This window comes from Perna viridis, chromosome 10, assembly GCF_037379345.1.
Source record: "Perna viridis isolate PV_CMFRI_1.1 ecotype Kerala chromosome 10, ASM3737934v1, whole genome shotgun sequence".
In the NCBI taxonomy this organism is placed as follows: Eukaryota; Metazoa; Mollusca; class Bivalvia; order Mytilida; family Mytilidae; genus Perna; species Perna viridis.
Genome location: NC_142454.1, coordinates 32899847 through 32925532, shown reverse-complemented (window position 1 = coordinate 32925532; position 25686 = coordinate 32899847). Strand labels below are relative to the sequence as shown.

The following is a 25686-nucleotide window of genomic DNA, read 5'->3' as shown; positions in this document are numbered from 1 at the left end:
TTTTGAGATACATTTTAAGCTGGACTAGGGTTAACTAGCTTTTATTGATAATAGTTCGATATTCCAAAAATAGGGACATAGAAAATGACTTGTATTCACAACTCTAAAAGATCTATTCGCATTGAATACATGTATATGTGCTGTTTAAATGTCTAGATCCGCTCCTGACAACAAAAATGTATGGCTATGATCTATCCAGGAAGGAATTCTATGTCATCAATCGACAATCTAACGTGGACGATCACAGAATTACTGAAGTGGTGACCATTCAATTTAACATAGCAAAACCATATTCTTATCGATTTACCATAAACAAGCTGAAAACATGTTTGATACAATTTAATTAGTTTTTAAAACTTCACTACATTTCCATTTCAAAGACTATAGAACTAACATTCGGTTCCATTTTCAAACAATAATCTATAGACAGTGTTTCATGTGTTTTCACGCAGTAAAAATTCAATATATTTGCTAGTTTGACATAATATACAAAACAATTATAAGGATAACAGTGCCGGGCCCAGTTTCATATAAACTGTCGAATTGAGATTTCCTAAAAAAAAAACCTTACTCATTTCAGATACCGATCAATCAAATCCCTTGAAAATTTAAGGACAAACTCAAGGATTTAAGAAAAATCTCAGTTTGATATTTTTTTTTATGAATTCGGCCACTGATCACTCAAAAGAATTTTTAAGACAGAAGCAGTCTTGCAAGAATCCAACAGAAGTCATGATAACAAGAAAGCATACTCCTATCTGCTCACCGTTTTCAAAGAAACCATCCGCAATGGCTTTATTTACTTCAAGCGTCAATGAAACATGGCGGAGGTCTAAAGTTATGCAAATGAATCAAAGTTGATAAATCCTCTAAGAACGAATAGTCGCTGTAATTGCCACTTCCGTTTGTACGCTTAACCAAACAAAGCAACAAAAACAAAATCAAAATCACAATTAACCATATCTTAGCACAGGAGAGATATCTGCAGTAGCAAATTTTCTTTACTCCTTTTAACTTGAAATATGAATGTTCTGTACTTCCCGTTCCGGCACGTGAAAGAATGCAAGAGTCAGAACTAGAAGATGATACGCTGGGTTTAATTGATACTGCAGTAAAACTGTCTTCAATTCTTACGATTGTATTCTCCCGTCTTCGAGTCGAGGATGAAGAAGTTCTGTTGTACCCTGCTTTTGAGAGATTCGCTCGATTAACATTTTCAACACCACCAGCTGATAGATCTGTACGTAATTTAACTATTTTTCCATGCATACAGACTGGAACCGAACCTTCATCAAAGTAAAGCGGTAATTTGCATTCATCGCAAATGAGGTCGTCTGCCATATTTTCGTCCATTTCATTTATCAGATCTTGAACAACTCGAACAGAGTCTTCGACAAATATGTCTTCATGTAAAGTTGAAGTATAGGTTACTTCATCATCTTCGACCAACTCACCCTCTACATCGACTGGACGTTCCATACCCGGAGTTGTCGGAAGAACTAGCAAGGTATCTGATAATCTTGGGCTATCGGGATGCTCTGTAAAATACTGATCAAGTTCGTCTGCGATCGACTTTTTGGGGGATATCTTCAATTCACTCAAAATTTTTCTGTCCATATCAGTAAACGATAGGTCTTCTTCAGAAGCATCACTCAAATTTGATTTTGTTTCCACTTGCTTATTGAAAGGAACAGTATTTTCGGCATATTCACGACTTTCAATTTTCTCTTGGTGATCATTTTTTTCTACAGACTGTAAAGTCATAGATTTTTTGTGTCGACTCTGGCGAAACTTTGCAAGCACACCAGAAGTTTTGAATACATCGGTTTTATCTGACCCAATATCGACAGATTTACGCAGATCCATGTGGTCACTTGGTGGTTTCGGTTCTAGGACTGCAACAGAACCTTTTGCTCGTCCCCTTTTCAGCTGTGTTAGGATTTGTGTTGCTTTGAATACATCAGTTTTTTTAGGACTTGTTTCAACACTGTTGTTTCCAGGATCAGTATCGCCAAGATGTTGATACTTTTCATTTTTTATTGAGATGTCAAAAGCTTGGTCTTTCCGGAAATTTTCCAGTGTTCGTGATGCTATGAGCACATTCGGTTGTTTAAAGTTTGCATCTGTTTCCGTTATTTTGTCGACATACTGTTCAAAATCTTTGCGTTGGTTATACTTCTGTTTTTCTGTTGGGATTGTAGTGCTTTGGTCAATTGCACTCTTCTTTTGGAATTTTGCTAGGACGCTTGATGCTCTAAATATATCAGGTTTTGCTGGGCTAGTATCGACATTTTTCGCCATGCCAATTTTATGCCCTGAGTTTTCTGGCTGTTCATTTGTTGGTAGTTCGGTTAAAACAATATCACGTTTGTAACCTGCTTGGTCTTTTCTTAATTTTGACAGCATTCTTGATGCCTTTAGTAGATCCAGTTGTCTAAAGTTGGCATCTTTTTTCATTGCTTGGTCTTTTCCATGCTCACAATTCTCAGGTGAATCTGTCTGTTTTTCAGCTAGGATTTCAGTATGTTGGTCATTTCCACGCCGCCCCTTTTGCAATTTTGCTAAGAACCGTGACACTTTGAATAAATCCGTCTTTGTAGGGCTTTTGTCTTTAATTTCTGTCACATCAACGCTATGATCCGATTCCAAAAACTTTCCATTTGTAGGTAAGTCGGCTGGAATGACACCAAGCTTGTCATTTGTGCAAACATTTCGATGTTTTGCTGACACCCGTGATGCCTTCATAACATCAACCTGGGTTGGATCACTATGGGTTTGCAGTTTCGTACCGAGTTCACCCTCCGCATTTTCACTTAATCGATTTTCCTGTTCTCTTGTAGCATCAACTGAAAGTGTTCTATTTGGTCGTAATTTTTGTAATTTCGCTGGGACACGAGATGCTGTGAATATATCAGGTTTTCTAATACTTGTACTAGCATACTCTTCGATACTTTTTTCATGACCCGTATCTTCAACTTGTTCGTTGTTTTCTGGACTTTCAAATTGTTGGCAGTTTTCTGCTTGTCTTGAGCTTATAGTAACACTGTTTTCAACATTCATTTCATGTCCCGTATCTTTCAACCGTTGGTCTTCCTCTAGAGGCAAAATGTCTTCAGGCTGTTCATTAATTCGACCTTTTTTGAATTTCATCAACATGCATGTTGCTTTGAAACTATCTGTCTGTCTTGGACTTATATTGGCAATATCTTCCATATTTATTTCATGTCTCATATCTTCAACTGGTTGGTCGTCTTCCTCAGTCAAAATGTCTTCAGGCTGTTCATTTGGTCGACGCTTCCGAATATTTGCCAACATGCGTGATGCCTTGATAACATCAGATTTTCTCGGATCTGTCTTTGTTTTCAAATCTGTACCTGTTTCATTGTCGGATCTATCAAGTCGTTTGCTTTCCAGCTCTTCAGTCCCGTGACTCTGGTCTTTTGCTCCATTTTTTTTAAATTTCGCTAAAAAGCATGAGGCTTTGAATATGTCTGTTTTTCTTAGGCTTGCTTTATCATTTTTCTTTAAACCTATTTCAAGCTCAGAATCTTCAGCCTGTTCATCATCTGATATGACTTCGCGCTGTTCATTGGGTCGACCTTTCCAAAGTTTTTCCTGCATGCGCGACGAATTTTGCACATCCGTTTGTGGCGTTTCATGGTCTGTGTCCGGATATGTGACTTTAATATGATCTTTAGAATGCTGATTTTCAATTTCTTTTACAGAAATGCCTTTACGTCGATCATTTGCTCGTTCTTTTGTGAATTTTGAAAGGACTCGAGAAGCCTTGAATATATCCACTTTTGTTGTACTTGTTTCATCATCTTTGTCGGTATGTATTTCATGCTCTGCATCTACAAACAGTTGATTGATCTGATCTTCAGGTGTGATAACTTGTTCCTTTGCTCGTCTCTTCCTAAGTTTTGAAAGTAGACGTGATGATTTGAGTATATCTGTTTTTCCTGAACTGGCTTTATCACTTCCGGTTTCGAATTTCGCATCTGTTACTTGTTGGTCGACATTATTACCATGCATCTCATTTGTTCTAAGTTTCGCTAACATGCGTGATCCTTTCAAAACATCTTTTTGTTGTGATTCTGTCGCAATTTTCATTCCAGTCTCCGTTTCAAAATCCATATTCTCAAATGGTTCCTTTTCTTCAATTGAAATATCGTCATGACGGATATTTGCTCGATCTTTTGGTTTCGATACCATATTCATTTCAGTATCAAGATATTCCTCAAATTCTTCAATTTGTCTCTGTTCTTCGACAGAAACATCGTCTTTTTGTTTATCTGTTCGACCTTTCCGTAGTTTTGCTAACATGCATGATGCTTTCACAGCATCTATTTGTTTCGGTTCTGACACTGACACCGTTTTCATTTCAGTGTCAAGATTATCCTCGAATTCATCAGTTTGTCTCTGTTCTTCGGCAGAAAAATCCTCTTTCTGTTTATCTGTGTGACCTTTCCGTAGATTTGCTAGCATGCGTGATGCTTTCAAAACATCTATTTTATTCGTTTCCGACACTGTTTTTGTTTCAGCATCAATATTGTGCTCGAATTTACCCGGTTGCTTCCTTTCTTCGGCAGAAAAATCGTCTTTCTGTTTATCTATTTGACCTTTCCGTAGTTTTGCTAATATGCGTGATGCTTTCAAAACATCTATTTGTTTCGGTTCTGACACCATTTTCATATCAGTATCAAGAATTTCCTCGAATTCATCAGTTTGTAACTGTTCTTCGGCAGAAACATCGTCTTTCTGTTTATCTGTGTGATCTTTCCTTTGTTTTGATGAGATGTGTGATGCTTTTAAAACATTTATTTGGTTCGTTTCCGGGCCGGTTTTCATACTCATGCCAAGATTCTGCTCGAATTCATCCAGTTGTTTTCTTTCTTCGGTAGAAAAATCGTCTTTCTGTTTACCTTTTTCACCTTTACGTAGTTTTGCTAACATGCGTGACGCTTTCAAGGCATCTATTTGGTTGGGTTCTGCCACTGTTTTCATTCCAGTATCAAGATTTTCCTCGAATTCATCAATGTGTCTCTGTTCTTTGGCAGAAAAATCGTCTTTCTGTTTATGTGTTTGACCTTTCCGTAGTTTTGCTAACATGCGTGATGCTTTCAAAACATCTATTTTGTTCGTTTCCGACACTGTTTTTGTTTCAGCATCAATATTGTGCTCGAATTCGCCCGGTTGCTTCCTTTCTTCGGCAGAAAAATCGTCTTTCTGTTTATCTGTGTGATCTTTCCGTAGTTTTGCTAACATTCGTGATGCTTTTGAAATATCTATTTGGTTCGGTGACGGACCTGTTTTCATATCAGTATCAAAATTCTGCTCGGATGCATCCAGTCGTTTGCTTTCTTTGGCAGAAAAATCGTCTTTCTGTTTATCTGTTTGACCTTTCCGTAGTTTTGCTAACATGCATGATGCTTTCAAAACATCTATTTGTTTCGGTTCTGACGCCATTTTCATATCAGTATCAAGAATTTCGGCGAATTCATCCAGTTGTTTCCTTTCTTTGGCAGAAAAATCGTCTTTCTGTGTATCTATTTGACCTTTCCGTAGTTTTGCTAACATGCGTGATGCTTTCAAAACATCTATTTGTTTCGGTTCTGACACCATTTTCATATCAGTATCAAGAATTTCCTCGAATTCATCAGTTTGTAACTGTTCTTCGGCAGAAACACCGTCTTTCTGTTTATCGGTGTGATCTTTCCGTAGTTTTGCTAACACACGTGATGCTTTCAAAACATCTATTTGTTTCGGTTCTGACACCTTTTTCATTCCAGTATCAAGACTTTCCTCGAATTCATCAATATGTCTCTGTTCCTTGGCAGAAAAATCGTCTTTCTGTTTATGTGTTTGACCTTTCCGTAGTTTTGCTAACATGCGTGATGCTTTCAAAACATCTATTTGTTTCGGTTCTGACACCATATTCATATCAGTATCAAGATTTTCCTCGAATTCATCAGTTTGTAACAGTTGTTCGGCAAAAACATCGTCTTTCTGTTTATGTGTTTGACCTTTCCGTAGTTTTGCTAACATGCGTGATGCTTTCAAGGCATCGTTTTGGTTTGGTTCTGCCACTGTTTTCATTCCAGTATCAAGAATTTCCTCGAATTTATCAGTTTGTTCATGGTCTGTGACAGATAAATCGTCTTTCTGTTTATCTGTGTGATCTTTCGATAGTTTTGCTAACATGCGTGATGCTTTCAAAACATCTGTTTGTTTCGTTTCTGACACCATTTTCATATCAGTATCAAGATTTTCCTCGAATTCATCAGTTTGTAACAGTTGTTCGGCAAAAAAATCGTCTTTCTGTTTATCTGTGTGATCTTTCCTTAGTTTTGATAAGATGTGTGATGCTTTTAAAACATTTATTTGGTTCGTTTCCGGGCCGGTTTTCATACTTATGCCAAGATTCTGCTCGAATTCATCCAGTTGTTTTCTTTCTTCGGTAGAAAAATCGTCTTTCTGTTTACCTTTTTCACCTTTACGTAGTTTTACTAACATGCGTGACGCTTTCAAGGCATCTATTTGGTTGGGTTCTGCCACTGTTTTCATTCCAGTATCAAGATTTTCCTCGAATTCATCAATATGACTCTGTTCGTCGGCAGAAAAATCGTCTTTCTGTTTATCTGTTTGACCTTTCCGTGGTTTTGCTAATATGCGTGATGCTTTCAAAACATCTATTTTGTTCGTTTCCGACACTGTTTTTGTTTCAGCATCAATATTGTGCTCGAATTCGCCCGGTTGCTTCCTTTCTTCGGCAGAAAAATCGTCTTTCTGTTTATCTGTGTGATCTTTCCGTAGTTTTGCTAACATTCGTGATGCTTTTGAAACATCTATTTGTTTCGGTTCTGACGCCATTTTCATATCAGTATCAAGATTCTGCTTGAATTCATCCAGTTGTTTCCTTTCTTTGGCAGAAAAATCGTCTTTCTGTTTATGTGTTTGACCTTTCCGTAGTTTTGCTAACATGCGCGATGCTTTCAAAACATCTATTTGTTTCAGTTCTGACACCTTTTTCATATCAGTATCTAGAATTTCCTCGAATTCATCAGTTTGTGACTGTTCTTCGGCAGAAAAATCGTCTTCCTGTTTATCTGTTTGACATTTCGGTAGTTTTGCTAACATGCGTGATGCTTTCAAGACATGTCTTTGGTTGGGTTCTACCACTGTTTTCATTCCAGTATCAAGATTTTCCTCAAATTCATCAGTTTGTATCTGTTCTTCGGCAGAAACATCGTCTCTCTGTTTATCTTTGTGATCTTTTGGTAGTTTTGCTAACATATGTGATGCTTTCAAAACATCTATTTGATTCGGTTCCGGACCAATTTTCATACCAGTATCAAGATTCTGCTCGAATTCATCCAGTTGTGTCCTTTCTTCGGCTGAAAATTCGTCTTTCTGGGTATCTGTTTGACCTTTCGGTAGTTTTGCTAACATGCGTGATGTTTTCAAGACATCTATGTGGTTCGTTTCTGACACGATGTTCATTTCAGTTAAAAAATTTTCCTCGAATTCATCAGTTTGTCTCTGTTCGTCGGCAGAAAAATCGTCTTTCTGTTTTTCTGTGTGATCATTCCTTAGTTTTGCAACCATGCGTAATGCTTTTAAAACATCTATTTGGTTCGGTTCTGACATCATTTTCATATCAGTATAAAGATTCTGGCCGAATTCATCCAGTTTTTTCCTTTCTTTGGCAGAAAAATCGTCTTTCTGTTTATCTGTTTGACCTTTCCGTAGTTTTGTTATCATGTGTGGAACTTTAGATACAGCTGAACTTTTAGGAACTTTAGTTTTACCAAACGCTTTTCCTGTTCTATCACCTGAAATATTGCGATTTTGAAAATTGGGAACATAGTTACCACATTGATCTAGCTCTGAAAATGTACTGCCATAGCTTGTTTTTTCCTCTGTAACCGGTCCGTTATCCACTTCCATCGCAGATACGTCTGTTAATTCGGATTTATTGTCAATATCTTTGATACTTTTTGGATACCGGTCCGTGTCCTTAAAAGGTTTTCCTTCGTTCCTGATTTTCGCAGGGAAACGATGTTTTTGATAGAAGTCGTTGCCATGTGCATCTACTTCTTTTTCAGAAATATTTCTAGATAATTGAACGCGTTGATCTTTCGTTACTGTAGCTTCTGATGGTATACTCCTCGCTTGTTTCTTTTGGAAATTTGCTAACATTTTTGATGTTTTGAAAACATCTGGTTGACAATGATCTCTTAAAGGCTCTTTAAAATTTTCAGATAATTGGTCGTTTTGTTCTCTTATAATTTCATGAACGCTTAAATTTTGTTTTGACAAGTCCCTGCCTTGTATCCCAGATCTAGACAGTTTAGTGAGTTGGTAAAAATCGGCGGTTAATGGAACATCAGGTAATCTCTGATACTGAAAAGACTTTTCGTGATAACGTAGTTCTTCTAATTGTAGAGCGCTGTCATGTGACTCGTCTGCTATTCGGACTTTAATGTCATCTACCGTTGTTGGTAGAGGATCTGAAAATGAGTAGTGTGGTGCTTGCACACCATTCAGGGCTTCATTTGATATTGCTTGATACAGATTGGTGTGTGTATTACTGTGCAAATTATCACAATATAACAAAGGTGACATTTTTGACAAATCATCTCCTCTAGTATCTAAACTTATTTTCTCTAATCCGCTGTATTCGGGTAAGTCCTCGTTCTTAGTAAAGCCAGTAGAGGAATGGGGAGATTGAAACTGTTCCAACCTAGTCTTGTCGTCGTCAAAAGTAAACTCTGTCATCCCGTATGGCTTGATAGTATTATTGTTCCTGTACATACATCGCTCACGCATTTCATATTCAGTGGCACCAAAAGAGACTTCATGGTCAGGATCCTTGGTCATGTCATATCTTTTTGGGAAAGGATCCGAAAGGGATAAGTGAGGGAAATGGATATCGCTTATTTTTTCTTGCGATGACTCAATACTTTGAATGCTAGTTGGAACAGTGTAGAAATCCTGGTACATTTGCATGCTATATGAGTCAAATCTGTCCCCTAATAGGTGTTTATCTTCAGTTAAACTCTCGCTATATTTATCGTGAAATGTGTCTGGTACGATGTCGGATTTTCCCGCTATCGAATCTGGATGTGGTTTTAAAGGATATCCTGTTCCGGGAAGGTTTGATATTAGATTTGAATCTCTGCTTTCGGGAGAACTTTTATTTTCACTTGGCTTCTTATGATGATCGAAGTCAAATCTGTATGTTGCAAAATCGTTTTTTCTTGTCGTTGATTCTAAAAGTGACTGAGACCTATGAGCGCCGTCAAGGGTTTCATTGGAAAAAGGAACAACAACTCTGTGGTTTGAATCTTGCTTAGAAAAGTTTTCGTCTGACTCTGTATTCAATGCAGAATATGGTTTTAATGCCTGATCTTTGTTGACTTTTCTTTGAAAGTAATTAATATCGGATGAAGTTGCAGGTGGTAAATCATACTCGTGCATAGTTTTCTCTCGAAATGTCCCACCAAGAGGTCGTCCGTTATCAATATCCTCGTCGTGGATCGGCGCCTTCGTGATTTGCCATATCGGATGCGCTTTGTCTGAGTAATACGCCTGACCATTATCGGCTCGAAAAGTTTTACGTCCAACAGATTGTGGGGATCCCGGGTTTATCCAATTTTCAGGAGGTCGAATATATGTGCCATCAGCGTCGTCATTGTCATCATTCTGGTGGTCTGCACTCCATGGCATTTCAGTCGAATCTGTAACAAGCCAATCACTGTAAAAATAATATTTTCTATAGTTAAAGAATAATTACTGAAACAAGTCTTTTTTAAAGCACGTCAAAGGTGGACTAAATATGGCATATTTACAAACTAATATCTGTACTTCCGCGTCAGCATGTCGCGCCGTAACTTGAGAACCCTTTTTGAATAAACTTTAAACTTTACGCAATTGTTTGTTAGGATGGTCTAACGGTCTGTATACTTTTGCAGAAACTAGATTGTAATTTCTCAGTAATGAGACTTTATTTAAAAAAGGGGGAGATTCAAGATTTTACATGTCATCCCAAGGATTTTTGGATTGTTCAGGATGAAATACTTGTTTGAAGGCCTGTGTGATTATAGATTGTACCCATTATATACGCCATGTTTGATTTACTTCAGACTACTTGGGGTAATTGACTTTTTCATATGTTCACGGAATTTGTCTTTACATGTCGCATCGTAACTTGAAAAAAAGCTTGTCAATATCCTTCAAAACTAATACTTTTTTGTTCGTAATGGTCTGTCTGTATACTTTTTGGAGAAAAATACGATTTTTAGTTGCAGAGTTATTGGACATATTTATATTTTATACAAGATTTATTTTACATGTCGCACTGTAACTAGAGAACAAATATTCCTGTATTTTTCATCAATCATCTTTATTTCTGACATGGTACAAAAATGTCTATTTTGAGAGTTTTACTATAGCATAACATATGATATGTGATACAAAAAACTACATTTCCTTCCATAATGGAGACGGATGTAGCATGCACTCATGGCACAGCTTTTTATTAGAGGGTGCAAAACATGCTTTTTATTATTATTGTTATTCATATTGTTTTGTTTTTGTTGTTTTTGTTTTTGTTTTTGTTTTTGTTTGTTGTTGTTTTTTGTTTTGTTTTTTGTTTGCTTGTTTGATTTTTTTTGTCGCCATTTCTTGAGTTTGTCGTATTCTTTTTTCTTTCCCCTTATCAAACAATGCATGCATGTTCTAAAGGTCGACATGTAACACCTTCGATACAATAACGTAAATTTACACGCCATGATCAGTCTCCTCGATCATTATTGCACAGGGTCGTTTTGAAATTCTATAAAGAAAGGCACCGACCATTTTAACACTGAGGGAGGGGGCTGGGATTATTTAAAAAAAAAGAATTGTTGAGAAAAAGATTAAATTTTTTAACTAAGCCATTGACAGGGGAAAACTAATTTTGATTTTATACTTACTCTACCGGTGCACCTGGTCCATGCTCCCAGTTTTTAGTGGAGTCGGAGTTGCTAATTTGCTTTTGTTACTTTGTATGTATTATTTTACTTACTTTATGTCCTTTGTTGTGTTTGTCTGTTTTCCATGTCTGGTCTTGGTCCCTGGATTACATTCTTTTGATTACCGCTTGGTTCCCTTGATTACTCCTTCCCCATACCCCCCATTCCTTAACAATATAGATTTTCATCTAAAAATGTTCAATTCCGGCTGCTGAGAAAAATGAACTATTTTCGCGCATGTGTGAATAAGATTTTTTCTTAACTCTTCATAAAATCCCAGGCTTTCCTCGAGAAGAAAACGGTCTGTGCATTACGGCTTTCATGGGCTGATACAGGGATTGAAGAAAGGGAGGGCCAACGAAGGTCGCGCACCGTCATACTCCAGTATTTTTCTTTCATTTCAACCAAAATTTCCCGAAAAACAAGAGGGCGGCGCCCGGTGCACCAGTCCTAAATCCGTCTTTGCTACTTTCTTTACGTTAATTACCGTTAGGATAAGGAAAAAATGTTTTTAAGGTTACATTGGATGAAAAATAGGGTAGTTGGGTTGGTCAAAACTTTTTATTTCTTTTTTATTTTTTGAAAAAAAAAAAAATAAAATAAACGATGAAATGTTCTATGTTAGGCCAAAAAAAGGGTAGGTAGGGTAACATCACCGATAGTGTGATTACAATCATTTCGTACGATTCAAACTTTTTCTTGATAAAAGCGCTGGCGGTGTAAATAATACCTTTTAATCTGTGTCTCCTTACGTTTTGAATCAGTTCCCTCCTTTGCTAATTTTGCGTCATATTTTTGTTCTATGGCGGAATATGCGGCCGGTGAAAACGCTGGTTTCTCTTTGTTTCCAACCTGAATATACACAAAATGTACAGACACACAAGTAGTCATAAAAACATAAACAAGTATACATGAAATCTTATTAAACTGAATACGCAGAGAAAAAAATACTTAACAATGCACATTTTCAAATACAAACATTGAATACAGTAGATGCTGAAATAAACTAAAAATGTTGTGCTTGCACGAAAATAAAATTTCTTACCCCACATCAAATCCCAGCCCCCCCTTTTTCCTCAGGATAAAATAGTCATTGCCTAACCATAAACAAAAAAACAAACAAACAAACAAACAGAAACTAAATCACTTAATCGAAAAAAAGGAGTGCACTGCAGGTTATAGTCGGATTTCGTCGACTGAAATGCAATTTAAATAAAAATTGATAAAACTACAGGAGATATAAAAGAAGATTCATACATACATACGTAGACAAATTACATAACTATGTATAACTCCCCCAAGGAAGGGGGCTCCCGACCACTTTCCCCCTTTTTGTAGGAAAATTCTGTTAGTATTGAGCAAAAAAGAGTAAAAAGTAGTTTTTTTTTCTGGAACTGCCCTCCTTTTTTTTCAAAATCTCTACACCCGTCCCGTTATCTCAAGGATGAGGAGGGTATACGTTGTCCTAAGCATTTCGACGGTAAAAAAAAATACTGTAATAACTCTCAAAGTCTATTACAATAAATAATTTAGAAAAACCCTCTTTTTTATCTTGGAATAAAAGCTGACATACTAATACCGGCATTCAATTACTAAGATTTTAGGAAGTGTGAGATATACATGCATATCATGCTAACATTAATCTTTGAAAAGACTGAAAGAGCAAATACAAGGTGAAAATAAAAAAAGTATAAATCTTTTAAAATTTCTGTTTTTTTGTTTTGTTTTGTTTTGTTTTTTCAAACAAGTGTATAAAATTAAAATTTCCTTAATTTTAATGTTTTATTTCTTGTTTGTAAATTCTCCAATGCTTTACCCACTAAAATTCCGATCAATAGATTTATGAAAATGATAATTCAGGAGAAACTCGATTTGCATTGTTTATTAAAAACTTTTATGACAGTAAAAGGGTTATATTATTGCAGGGGAATGAACGATCTGTAATTAAAGGTCTATGGAAAAAGCGAAATAACTCATGGAGCCATATTTCAACTGTTCTAATGTATGGTAGTAGATATTTTAATTTCCTACGTACATGTACCTTTTTTATAATCAAGCCATTCAACTGGTCTTCTTGAAGTCTGCTTTTATTTAGTTCTTCGGCAATTTCGTTGTACAAGTTGAAAAGACTGATCGGTATGCCTGCAAAAATATGACTTTTGTAACCACACATTGATTTTTTAAGCATGTCTGAGCACAGGGGCTTGTGACTATTATTCAGATCGCAAGACACATCCTTTCTCTCATATTTAAAATAAATCTAAAGAGGAGAAAGAGGGTGTTTCTGGCGATCTTGAATACTCACTATACGCGAGCCCCTGTGGTCGTTTTCTTTCAAGAAGTAAGTTTGAAAACTGTTAATACTACGTGGTATAATTAATCTATTCATTCAAGTATATAGACTTATATAAATAAACAATTTCAAATAGCCCAGTGCGGCTAGAAAGTAAAGATAAAAAAAATATATCTACTATATTTTACTGAAACTTGAGTGTTGACCAGTCAGGTGTAGGCTAGAAAGTGATTACAATGGAAAATATTCCCGCTCAAAATCTATCTAACGTGATAAATATCCCGTGAAACATTTTTTCACTAGCACCGTCAATACAATAATTTTCTACTATACTATACTATCGAAACGTCGGGAATTATACTACAATACTGTCCACAAATAACACAGTAACGGGATGATGGGCAGGAATGACCGGGAACCCTGGATGATGACGGGCACGAACCGAGAACCCGGCAGTTAATTTTGGGGCAATATGTTTTGCTATTTCAATATACGAAGAAATATGAGGGTGAATTTAAATGAATTATTTGGAGGAAATGAAAACTACTAACCCGCTGTCCATCCCACATATACATAGAGTATCTGGCTACATTGAACAGTTTAGACCCGTGCATGCTCTGCGATATGATCCTTACCTTTTGTTTGGAATTGTTCTTGTGTAGTTTTATATAAATTAAGCAATCTCTTCCTTACTGCAGAGAGTTCCTCACTATCAGATGTTTGTGTCTGAATATATTCGTCTGTGAAGGCTCTTCTCGGAGGAAACTGTGGTTCAAAGTCTTGTCGAAGACGAGAAATTTGCTCTTCTAATATTCCGCTATACTTCTGACGAATTTGCTTTTGGTGCTCTAGAAACTGCTCAATCAGTAACTCGAAACTAGATGAAGAAGAAAAACTTTCGCTTTCAGAGTTGGAAAGTGATATTGTTTTTGAATGGCTTACTTCGTCTTCCTCAAAAACTGTAGAAGCATCCTCATATGACGCCGTTGTATCTGTCGAAGAGGATTCCTCCTCTGTTTCCCTAACAGAGCTGTATAAACTGTCCTCCCTGGAGTTGAACCCTTCGTCTTCTACAGTTGATTCACCAGTCAAGCTGGTTGTTGCAGAAACGTAACCACTCATTATAATAAGTGTAATCTTCCGGCATGTCGCTACGACGCCAGAACGTGTGTAGATGTGGGTGCATGACGACGTCAGTGACGTTATTTAGTTGTGTCGTTCGTTTTGCACCCTACTAAGAATTATCCTGGTTCCCGGTATTAGCTACTAGCCATACATTCTCACGACAGGTTTCATTATATTTGTATATGTGTAACATACTGAATATTGCAATCGGGAACCAGTATAACTAAGAATGCACTGTAACGTCGAAATCATTAGTGAAAATCATACTGCGTTGAAGCTGTCCTGCGAAATAGCCTATCCTACTTATGATTTCATGTTTGGAGCGGTGCGCCTTAAACCATATTATTTGTTTGCTTTTTATTTTGTTTTTGTTTTGCTAATTTTGCTTTTAATTACACTGCTACTGTAAGTTTCTACTCACCTGCTTATTATTTCTATTGCATTCTAGTGCTATGCATGTATACCCGTTTTATGTATCTTCGTCATATTTATAACTGCCTGTCTATTTTTCATTTTATTCATACTGAAAATTATTTTTTGTTTTATGCATGTCCAAATCGGTATCACATACCATATCAACCTAAGGTTCCTATATCACCCTCAGGGGCCAACCCCGAGGGTTGAAATAGCATTGACCAAACTATAAGACAAACGCGATGACTTTTCAATTGTCATTATCAACTTTCAATCATCTGTGGCAACATCCATTCATCACCTGTGTATGGAGTTCATACGTTATGTCAGAGCTTGCCATAAATTCGCAGACATTTTGTACCGCGCTAGACTTCTTACAATTCAGTGTTATGTTGCTACAAGAATGAAGTCATCACTACAAAAGTTTTATGGTTGTCATCATGAACTTGTGGATCGTTACGGTGTATCCATCTGCACCACGAAATCCGATTTGTTCAACGTGTCACAGTTTTCCTTTCATCTTTCATCTACCCGGATTTTACTATTTATGAGTAGCTCAACGGATGTTTCTATTAAAACATAGGACACTGACCCTACCGGTGCACCTGATCCATGCTCGCAGTTTTTAGTGGAGTCTGAGTTGCTCATTTACTGTTGTTGGTTTGTACGTATTAGTTTTGGTTATTTTATGTTCTTTGTTGTGTATGTCTGATTTCCATGTCTGGTCTTTTCCCTGGATTACATACTTTTGATTTCCACTGGAGTTTCGGTTCCCTTGATTACTTTTTGGATGGAGTAGCGTTCAATTAAGTGAACTGTTGTGAAGCTATACCTCAATGCCACCTTGCAAAAATTAAAATGCGTTAACCAGCTAGACACATGTATTTAAAAAATCGGAGATAATAATGATTATATAAAAATATAGTCAGTGGCGGAAACAGAGATTTACGAAAGGGTCCCAAAAATTTTCATCAAGAAAAATAAAAAAAAAATATGCATTTTATTCACTTGTGTTTATATGCCCATCCAAATATGGAAGGGTGGCTGCCCCGCTCCATCAAGTTCTTTTTAAATTAAACCCCTCTTTCTTATGCTTCAATAAAAAAGAACTCTTAGAAAGCAATACAGTTTTACATTCCTGAAATCCATTGAAGTGGAAGGCTTATATCAAACTTTTATACGACTTTTTCAACAGAAACTCTCCTCATCTGATAAAAAGCTCAAATCCTTATCCTTCCCTTTGTATGTTGTTTGTTTGATGTTGTTCTCATTGTAGATTTGCTTTGTTTTTGTTTTGTTGTTTGTTTATTTGTTTGTTTGTTTGTTGTTTTTTTTTCTGCACGAATGGTAATTAAAAAAAGCGTGGATCAACCTCAAAGCCCGCTTAAAATGTCATTTTTCTCGCACATGATTATGACATTTTTGGCTTCATTGGTAACATTCCACCTCACTCTGTATGTCAATCTTCTAACACTGCACATAAAGCATTGTCTGAATAATACAGACATGGATATCGCTGACGTTTTGTCAAGCCAGGTTAGTGTCGATTTTTAGGATTCTGGATACTCGGAAGAAGATATTTTGGTAAGTATTACTCGTGTTATATATTACTCTCTTTCATGAAGGATCATAATTAGTTGAATTTTGTTTTAATTTTCTTTATAACGGAAAATATCTATTATTCTAATAGTTTAGACATTCGTTCATTCTGTTTTCCTTTTTGTGTTTTTTCTAGGACGATCTGATCTACAAAGATTTCAGCGCAAGCGAAATAGATCTTTTCAACTAGAATGAAGAAAATGAGAAACTTTTTCAAGAGGAAATGAACGCTATGATGAAGGAAAGAGAAGAAACTAACAATAAAGCGAACAAACCAAATAACACAGAAGGACATAATAAGTTTATGGTAAATATCAATTTAATTTAATCATCTACAAATCGAGATATGTGGTAAATATCCACTTATTTTTTTTTCATCTGCAAATCAATGTTTCGGCTGATAAAGTGTCCCGAAATAAGTTGACAAAATATGTTGAAACATTTGTATAAAAAGACATTTCAGCACGACCACCTTTATTCTGAAGTGGGAAGGACCTGGGATTGTTCACTCTGCTATGGACAGAAAAAAAAAATGATTCAATAATTCCCCCATTACAAAACAATATAGATTTTCAAATATTTTTTTGTTCTAAATTCCTGTTACTGCTAAAAAAAGTAATTTTCACGCTTGCGCGAAAAATATTTTTAACTCTACATAAAATCTCAGGTCCCCTCGAGAAGAAAATGATCTGTGCATTAGGATATAAATCAGCTAGGGTATGTATATCAAGAACCATTTAAAAAAAATTGACAGTAATGTAAGATGCTTAGAAAGTCAATCTAATTAAATTGTACAGTGAAACCTTTATCTAAACCGAACCGGCATTATTGGACTGTAGAAATCGCTCGGTTAAGACTTATGTTCCGATTACACGTGTACTAAGGTAAAAATAAATTTAATCGGACACGAAGGTACACTAGTGTACTTTAAAAAATGTTTAGGGTAGACGGGTTTTTGTTTATTTTTTCAGGGTTCGATTCAGACAAATTTCACATTATCTTTATTTTCGCCATCTCAAGGCCATAACCATTACGCTTTTGTTTCGGTTAATTATTATTTTTTTCAAATAGTGTATGGAATGTAAGTTAAATACTGAGACATCAACAACATCGCATTTTGGTCCTTCCAGCTCGTTAATTGCACGGGCATGCATTTTGGTAACAACTAATGGCGTATATTGATCATGAATTAAAACGTTTTTTTTTCTAGGAAAAATTTACAAATAAAGGACCCGACGACATTAGCAGGATATCGTCTCCATCGAGCTTGAAAACATTAGTCTTTGATCAAGAATGTGTGATACCATCGGATAGTCTAGTCCCTACAGTACCGTCTGTGTTTATCACGTGTCCAATAACACAGTCACCTGTGCCTATCGATTCAAGATCACATGATTCGATGTCTTCTGAAATAGATGTCCCTATAGTGCCACCTAGTGTTGATAAATTGGCCAATGCCACACCAGAACCAGTCGAATCAAGATCATACGAGTCATTGTCATCTAGAATCGAATCTCTGCTCACCGTTACATCATTTGAGGAAAAGGTACTGTTGATGTACATGTATTAAAAAGTGGTAACTAATCATCTTTGCAGTAGAAAAATTTTCCATTAGTGCTTACTTGATCAGAGGTTTAAGAAAAAGGAATATCGTCATATGATTTACTCAAAAAACTTTCAATAAAAGGGGGTTCGAACCTTGGAACCCCTCTTTAAAAAAATCACCCCTCCTATCACTAAATGATCATTTGTCTCATACTTTGTTGCCAGTTGTTACAATACTATTTAAACTGCTTTAAAACATACTTTTTATCTGTAATGTTTTAGCCGTAACGCGGTTAAGTCATAAATTACCACGAAAACACGTGTGGTATATGATGTTAGAGTTGTGCAATCAGTAAACATTTATCAACGGTTACCGATTATTTGCGGTTGGTTAGTGGTAACTGACCGATTACAGATGATAATCCGTTGTTATTTCTTATGCTAAAATCCAGTTAGGCATACCTAATTTTGTTTAATGTTCACACATTTTTTTAACTTGAATTGGTACTAAAAAATTAAAAATAATCATTTTTTTACTACTCGTTTACTGAAAATCACAATCATGCTATATTTTTTTTTCTCTCTCAGACAAATATGGAAGCAGCAGCTGGTCAACAAAGACAGACTACCAACACTTTTATCACGGTCAAGAAACTAACATTGATCTCTCAAGTTTATTTACAAATTAGAAGATTTTGAAGATATATAAGGAAAAGGCCAACAAAGTGTCATGCATTAGCTCATAGTTCTTAACATGATGGTCAGGACTCTTCTAATAACATACAAATTTGTATACAAACTTATGTTAACTGGTCTGTATTACTACACTGAATATTTCTATATGTATATACCTAAAGATCATTTACGTATTTTCTGCATTGACGATATTCTGGACAAGGTCCATTAGAGCTTAGGGCCCGGTTTTTTAGACTTATTTATGAAACCCAGGCAATGCATGATTCTTGCAACTTGACAACAACCAGTTTTCACAACCATGTAGAATAAGAGGTATTGTCGTAATATAAAAAAAAAAATATGAAGAATTTTTTTTTCTCAGGAGGTGAATTTCGAATCTCTGTGTAACATTCTTCTAACCTTAATTCCATTGAGATTTTCTGATTTCGTCAATATCACTAGTGTTACTAAGTACAATACCTAAATATTTATAATATTTGACATCCAAGTGTAAGTGTTTGTAAGAATCGGGCAAAATGGGGAAAAATCAGAAACATGCATATCAAAACCCCACCGATCTGACAATGTAATATCACTCAAGTTTCTCTATTTGAAAAGACTTTTTTTATCTCTGCATCAATTGCTTTGCGCAAAAATATTTCAATAGAATCTTGGAAAAATGAGGTTTTTGTCAGAGTTATCTGCCCTTGAAATGTTCATTTTCAGTGCATTTCAGTAAAATTGTAACTCTATGGTCCAGCATGATGTATGGAAAATCTTGTCTGTCTTCCTGTCTTCCTTGGTTCTAATGGTGCCTATAGTAAAATTACGCTATCAAAATGATTTTTTTTTTCATACCATGTTTCACCTACTGCCCGATTCTTACAGACTGACACTCAACACACTCAACTCTTCCTTCTGGGTGTACCCACAAGAAATTAATCATGAAGCTGTCTAGTACCAATTCATATGAAGTCAGACTCTACCTGTATTATAGTCAAGATGATTCATACTGTAGAAAAAAAAACACCAAATAAATGATACTTTTTTCTACATATATATTTTTGACGTTACGACAGCCCTTACTTTAATTAGACATGTATTTTTGATAGAAAACTATGCACTAATCTCCCACTTAAATCAGCTAAATCAAAAACGATAACTTCTAACGTAGACATCGTACAAAATGTATGTACTAATATTTTTTATCTTATAAGTGCAGTAACAAAATGGTTATGTGGTCTGTAGCTGTTTCAGAATAAGAAATAAAAATGAATTTGATTGGGTTTCACATGCATGAATCATTTTCTGTTGTTTGATTTTTACCTGCCTGCTACCACAGGCCCTTGGGACCAGGATCTTTTGTTTTATCTAAAAATATTATTAAATCATTTTGTTTCCATATTAGCTTGTTAGAGAAGTTTATAGATGAAAACTGGGCATAGTATAAACAGCATTAAATAGCAAGTGGGCATGTCGGAGAACACACGTAATAACTCGAATTTGGAAACAAAATGATTTAATGATATTTTTAGATAAACAAAACAAATCCTGATCCCAAGGGTCTGTGATTCTAGGGTCTATGGTTTTTCGCTTGCCTCATATTTAATAACAAACTTTTCCGTTTAATCTGCAAAGAGTTGTGCTTAGGGTAGAACATTAGAAATTTTTTCACACGGAAATGCTTATCGACTATGAAAGGGTCAACTGCTGGCCGGAAGTGTGCCAGAATAAATGCGTATATGTGCATTCATATGTATGTAATACATTTAAACAGTTTTGGTCATTCAGATGCACCGGTGCTGATAATGGCTTTATGATAAGGTTAACCATTAAGCGTTTATGTTACAACTGGTAAAATGTATTACAGTAACTTAAAAGTACATAAATGTACTTGGGCAACTATCATCTTAGAATATACAATATGTCTTATTTAGGGCCGACTTCCACGATCATATCTATTTAGGTCACCATTTCCGACTTAAACATGTGAATTACACTTAATTACGTGCTAAAGAGTAATCAAGGGAACCAAGGTTATAGCGGTAATCAAAAGAATGTAATCCAGGGACAAAGACCCGACATGGAAAACAGACATACACAACAAAGAACATACAGTAACTAAAATCATACATACAAAGTAACAAAAACAAATGAGCGACTCGGACTCCACTAAAAACTGGGAGCATGGACCAGGTGCACCGGTAGGGTAAGCGTCCTCTGCTTTTCTAGAAACACCCGCCGAGTTGCTCATAAAAAGTCAATTCCGGGGTAGACAAACGAGGAAAGGAAAACTATGACCCGTTGAATAAATCAGTTTTCATGGTGCAGATGGATACATCATAACGATCCACGACTTCATGATGACGACCATAGAACTTCTATAGTGATGACTTCAATCTTGTAGCAACATAACCCTGTTCCAGAAGCCTATTTGTTAGAGTTCTAGTGCGATACAAAAAGTCTGCGTAGTTTCGGCAAGCTCTGGCATAACGTATGAGTTGTGATATGAACGCTCCATACGCAGGTGCTGGAGGGATGTTGCCACAGATGACAGGAAAGTTGACAATTCTGAATGAAAAGTCATCACGTTTGTCGTAAAGTTTGGTCAATAGTATTCCTTTACCATCGATTTCTAAGTGTAGGTCAAGATATGAGGCTGACTTCACAGTGTCTGTAGTATCCTTTATCTCAAGTTCTTTTGGGTAGATGCGATGTATCAAATCCCCGAAATTAGGATTGTTTAAAGATAATACGTCATCTATATAGCGGAAACTGAGATTGAAGGATCTAGCCAAACGATATTCTTTCTTTCTGATCAGGTCAGCAATAAAGTCAGCCTAATAAGAGTGAAGGAATAGGTCAGCAAGTAAAGGAGCACAATTTGTTCCCATTGAAATGCCGACCGTTTGTTGAAAAACACGTCCACCACACTGGACAAACATGTCGATTAAAAATTCCAGTACTTTGTAAACATCTTCCTCTGTATATTTGGAAGATGATTTTGAATTATTTCTTACAATGTATGAGAAATCTCTACCAAGAACTATATATTTGTATCTAGGTTTACCATCATTTTTGGAAAAACAACGATGTACAATGTTTTTAAGTCGGGATTTTAACTGAGTATGGGGAATAGAAGTATACATTGTTGAAAAATCATAGGTTTTAATGCTATTATATTCAGATAATAGTCTTGAGCTAATTGTTTCCAAAAGGTCTTACGAATTTTTCAGGATCCACATTGAATTAATACCACTACGGGAGTAACAAGTGTTGTGGTAGGACTGCAGACCCTCTTTGACAGTTGTGAGTATAGAAGTTAAAAGTTTTGAAAGAGATTTGGTGGTACATTTTGCAGATCTAGCTATGAAACGTTGTTTGTATGGGTTCTTGTGGAGTTTAGGAATCCAGTACATAGATGGTAAATCATAATCATCGTCCTTGGTAGAGAGACCAAAAGAGGATAGCACAGATTTATGGTTTTCCACAACCTCTTCTTTGGAGAGTGTGGTAGCAGTATAGGTCTTCACTGCTACTATTTTCTACGTCTACCTCTGATAATAAACATTGGATGTAAAACGTTTTGCAGACAAAAACAATGTTGTTTTGGGCTTTGTCTGCTGGTACGACAACATGTTTGTCATGTACAGTAGACGATGTTTTTGCTACATCGGGGTCTTTAAAAACTGATGTAGCCTTGGCACTCATTGACCTACTTAAAACTTTCATTCGTTTCAAAATTAAAAACCTCACGGCCTTTAACCACTCTGACAGAGAATCAATGTAAAAACAGTAACTTGCATACGAATTTCCTCTGACCCTGCAAACCTCCTCATTGATATGTCGGGTTGGGGTTAGAACGATGTGCCATACAAGAAGTTGGAGATTTAGCGGTACCGCGGAGTATCGCCCTTCAACCGCTTGTAACGACTTTCAAGTTGAAATTGTGCATGTCATACCTACCTAGTTCGATTCCGGAATCATTTTCCTGTATGCTGATACCAAATTTGCTACAAAAATTATATTTATTATTGAAGTTTCGATAATTTTTCCACGAGAGACCCTGTTTTGTTGACATTTTGAACCGTAATAGAGAGTAGGCGGAGCTTGTTAACGACCAAACAATTTGCATCGCAAATTTGACAGTTCTAACATCGTTGGGAATTTTTCAGACCTTTCTATACGTTTACATATCTTCCCTGTCACTATAATCTCAGAATGTACTAAATGTCGGAGTTCAGTGTGTGTATTTAAGTACCAGTCCATATAAAATTCAGACATTGCCCATATCAATTTGAAAGTGATTCATGGTTAAGAAAACCCCACCAAACAAATGATGATTTTTCAATCTACATATGCCATAGATTTGCGTAACAATTATCCTTCCAATATTCACGTCTGTACTTTTGAGAAAATCATACCTTTATCTTACCACTAAAATCAACTGTATCAAACTAAACCAAAAACAATAATTCTTGCCGAGTGGTAATTTCATATACAATCTATATACTTCTTTATCTAAAAAAAAAAAACGCAACAACCGAATGAAAAACAAAGACTGGTTATGTGATATGTAACGGTATCTGAACAAGAAATAAAACTGAGTTCGGTGGGTTTTTGACTTGCATGATTCACCTCTTGTCTGATTTTTATAAAGAATGCTACTTAAGTCACTTTAAGCATGGATTTGTAGATGCATAAGGTTGTAACTTTTACAAACAAAAATGAGAAAAACAAAAAATTATTACAAAAGCTAAATTTAAAAGCTGTTTGAACGCACCTCGATATCATAAATAATATAAACGGTATTTGTATCACAGGGCGCAGCTTTCTACGATCACATATATCTATCCTAGAACAGGACACACCATTCAGGCTAGATACTGCACTGAATTTGGATTTACATGTACAATAAAACGTATGACACAGAATAAGATAGAATTGATCAGAATCAAAGTTGCCACTTTTAGGCCCTTTAATTCGTAAACGGTTGAAAACCTCTAAAATCAATCCAAGTCTTCATGTTTGTGCGGTGTGGCTCCTTGTGGTACAACTTTTTGGCTCCTCATTCCTTAACAGTTTAAGTCAAACCTCAAAGTCCATCCAAGCGTTTCTTTTGTGATATAGCACGTTGTGGTATAATATAAAAAGATCCAATCCTAAACGGTTCAAGTCACAACCCCAAAAGATTAATCTAACATTAGCCTTCCTTTCGTGGTATGGCACCTTGTGGTACAATTTCAAAAAGATTCATTCTCGTACTAATTATACTCAATTTAACTGAAGCTATTGTATGGACAAGATACTTCTACGAAAGACGACGACGACAGCATAATACGACCACAAAACTTTTTGCGGTCGCATAAACATAGTTTTTTTTAATCCAATTTCATAAGGGGCAACCGGAACCTTCTAGGATCAGCCAACGTGATATAAATATGAAAAAAATCTACATTCACTATAATTTGTTTGACTGTGATTCAGTATGATGTGGAATTTGACAATATAATAATCCAGGCCAACTAAGTTGGATCTTCTGAAACTTTAAATCATTAATTATATTGGTGATTACTTGCCAAACAGTACCTTCACGGGAATATATACGAATATATAATTTTTCAAGTGTCATATGTTTTGAAATGTTCATAAAAGCGTTTAAGCAAATGAGCACCAAGACTTTCTGTACAACCATAAATTTCCAAGTTATAAAATAATCCTACATATGCTCTAAAATTGTTTCCAAATGTCAACAGTAACCGATTGGTACCTTCACCGGAGATCACTATTATCGTTCGCTCTGTAATTATCAGCTCAGCATTTGATTTCCTTGGTCGATAAGGTACCGAATCAACAATCACACGGCCTTCTGGGAAATGTTGTCCAGTGATATTTTGGTTGCTAAGAATGGCACCCAACTGTTTCTTGTCAAGCTGTTTTATAGCAGTAGTATGTCTTGTTTTAATTAATACAAATGGTACAAAATACAAATTCATATAGAACAATAATGTGTTTATGGGTCGTTTCTTATTCTTCGCGATTGATCATAGTTTCCCAATCTATTATTCTACCAGCTGAAAGATTTGACCCCATAAAACAATATTTCGAAAACCCCTTCAAGTTATATTAATATTTCAGTATCCTACATAGTAAATAAATGATTTATTCTTAGAAAGTTCTGAAAATAGTGAAGCGATCATACCTGAGTATACTTTTATGTCAATAGTGATGAGTTGCCCGCCAAGAGACTATTGGCCAGACAATAATTTCCTACCTATTTGCCCTCCCTGAAACTATTTGACCACAAGCGTATAAAATTATATATTTTTCGGAATTTTCATTGCTGTTACGGGATTTGCTAGGCTTTTACCACTACATTCGTAATTCTCTGCGTTCATTGTTATTCAAGGTCGAGTCTCAAACAACAGAAACATAACGCATGGGCGGTGCCCAGTCGATTTATTTGTTTGTTGTCTCCCTAGTCCAAATAAGTATGCCATCTTGGGAGGCTAATTTTCATTTTTCTTGGACGCCTCCCTTAGTGAGGCATAAACGTCGGATAAAAAGAAAAGACTGAAGTCTTCAAAGTCGCTAATCGTCAAATATTGGCTCTGCCATGGGCCCTTGGGACCATATTTTGTTTTTTACAAAAAATATCATTAAGTCATTTTGTTTCCATTGAGTTATTATGTGTGTTCACCACGATATGATATTTTCTTTATCAATGCGATTTTATTCTCCTTCTACATCCTTCTGGATAGCTTCTGGCTGTTTTCCTTTTTTTTCCAATTTTTAGAACTATTCGGAATTTTTCGCCAAGTATACTCCTTATCGGAACTTCTTATGCCTTTTCTTCCAAGGGCCTGTGGGCTCTGCTACTGATTTTGGATTACTTTCAACATCCGAAATGGCACGAATGCAAAATGCTCTAAAATCGGATGACTTCCGCTAGAATCTTAGTTCCCTGGATTTGATTGCGTACTCTTTCGTAACCGCAATGACCCGAATGTTTTCAAT

General features: G+C 36.0%; 2 protein-coding genes across 5 annotated transcripts; one reads left to right on the top strand and one right to left on the bottom strand.

Annotated features, from left to right (window-relative positions):
• Positions 1-323: 323 nt before the first annotated feature.
• LOC148605459 (uncharacterized) lies at positions 324-14479 on the bottom strand. 4 transcript variants are annotated; one of them, XM_088549386.1, is made up of 4 exons: positions 13947-14479; positions 13054-13160; positions 11749-11870; positions 324-9760 (listed from the first exon to the last, which is right to left on the bottom strand). In XM_088549386.1, exons 1-4 carry the CDS (start codon positions 14431-14433, stop codon positions 805-807), a joined length of 9672 nt encoding a protein of 3223 aa, XP_088405512.1. In that variant the 5' UTR covers positions 14434-14479; the 3' UTR covers positions 324-804. The 4 variants fall into 4 exon arrangements, with proteins under 4 accessions (XP_088405512.1, XP_088405513.1, XP_088405515.1 ...); XM_088549387.1 differs by having other exon boundaries at positions 13060-13160; XM_088549389.1 differs by lacking the exons at positions 13054-13160; positions 13947-14479 and having other exon boundaries at positions 11771-11872.
• An 816-nt stretch (positions 14480-15295) lies between these two features.
• LOC148605458 (uncharacterized) lies at positions 15296-19884 on the top strand. Its single transcript, XM_088549421.1, has 3 exons — positions 15296-16756; positions 17660-17995; positions 18583-19884. Exons 1-3 carry the CDS (start codon positions 16673-16675, stop codon positions 18691-18693), a joined length of 531 nt encoding a protein of 176 aa, XP_088405547.1. The 5' UTR covers positions 15296-16672; the 3' UTR covers positions 18694-19884.
• The last annotated feature ends 5802 nt before the right edge of the window (positions 19885-25686 follow it).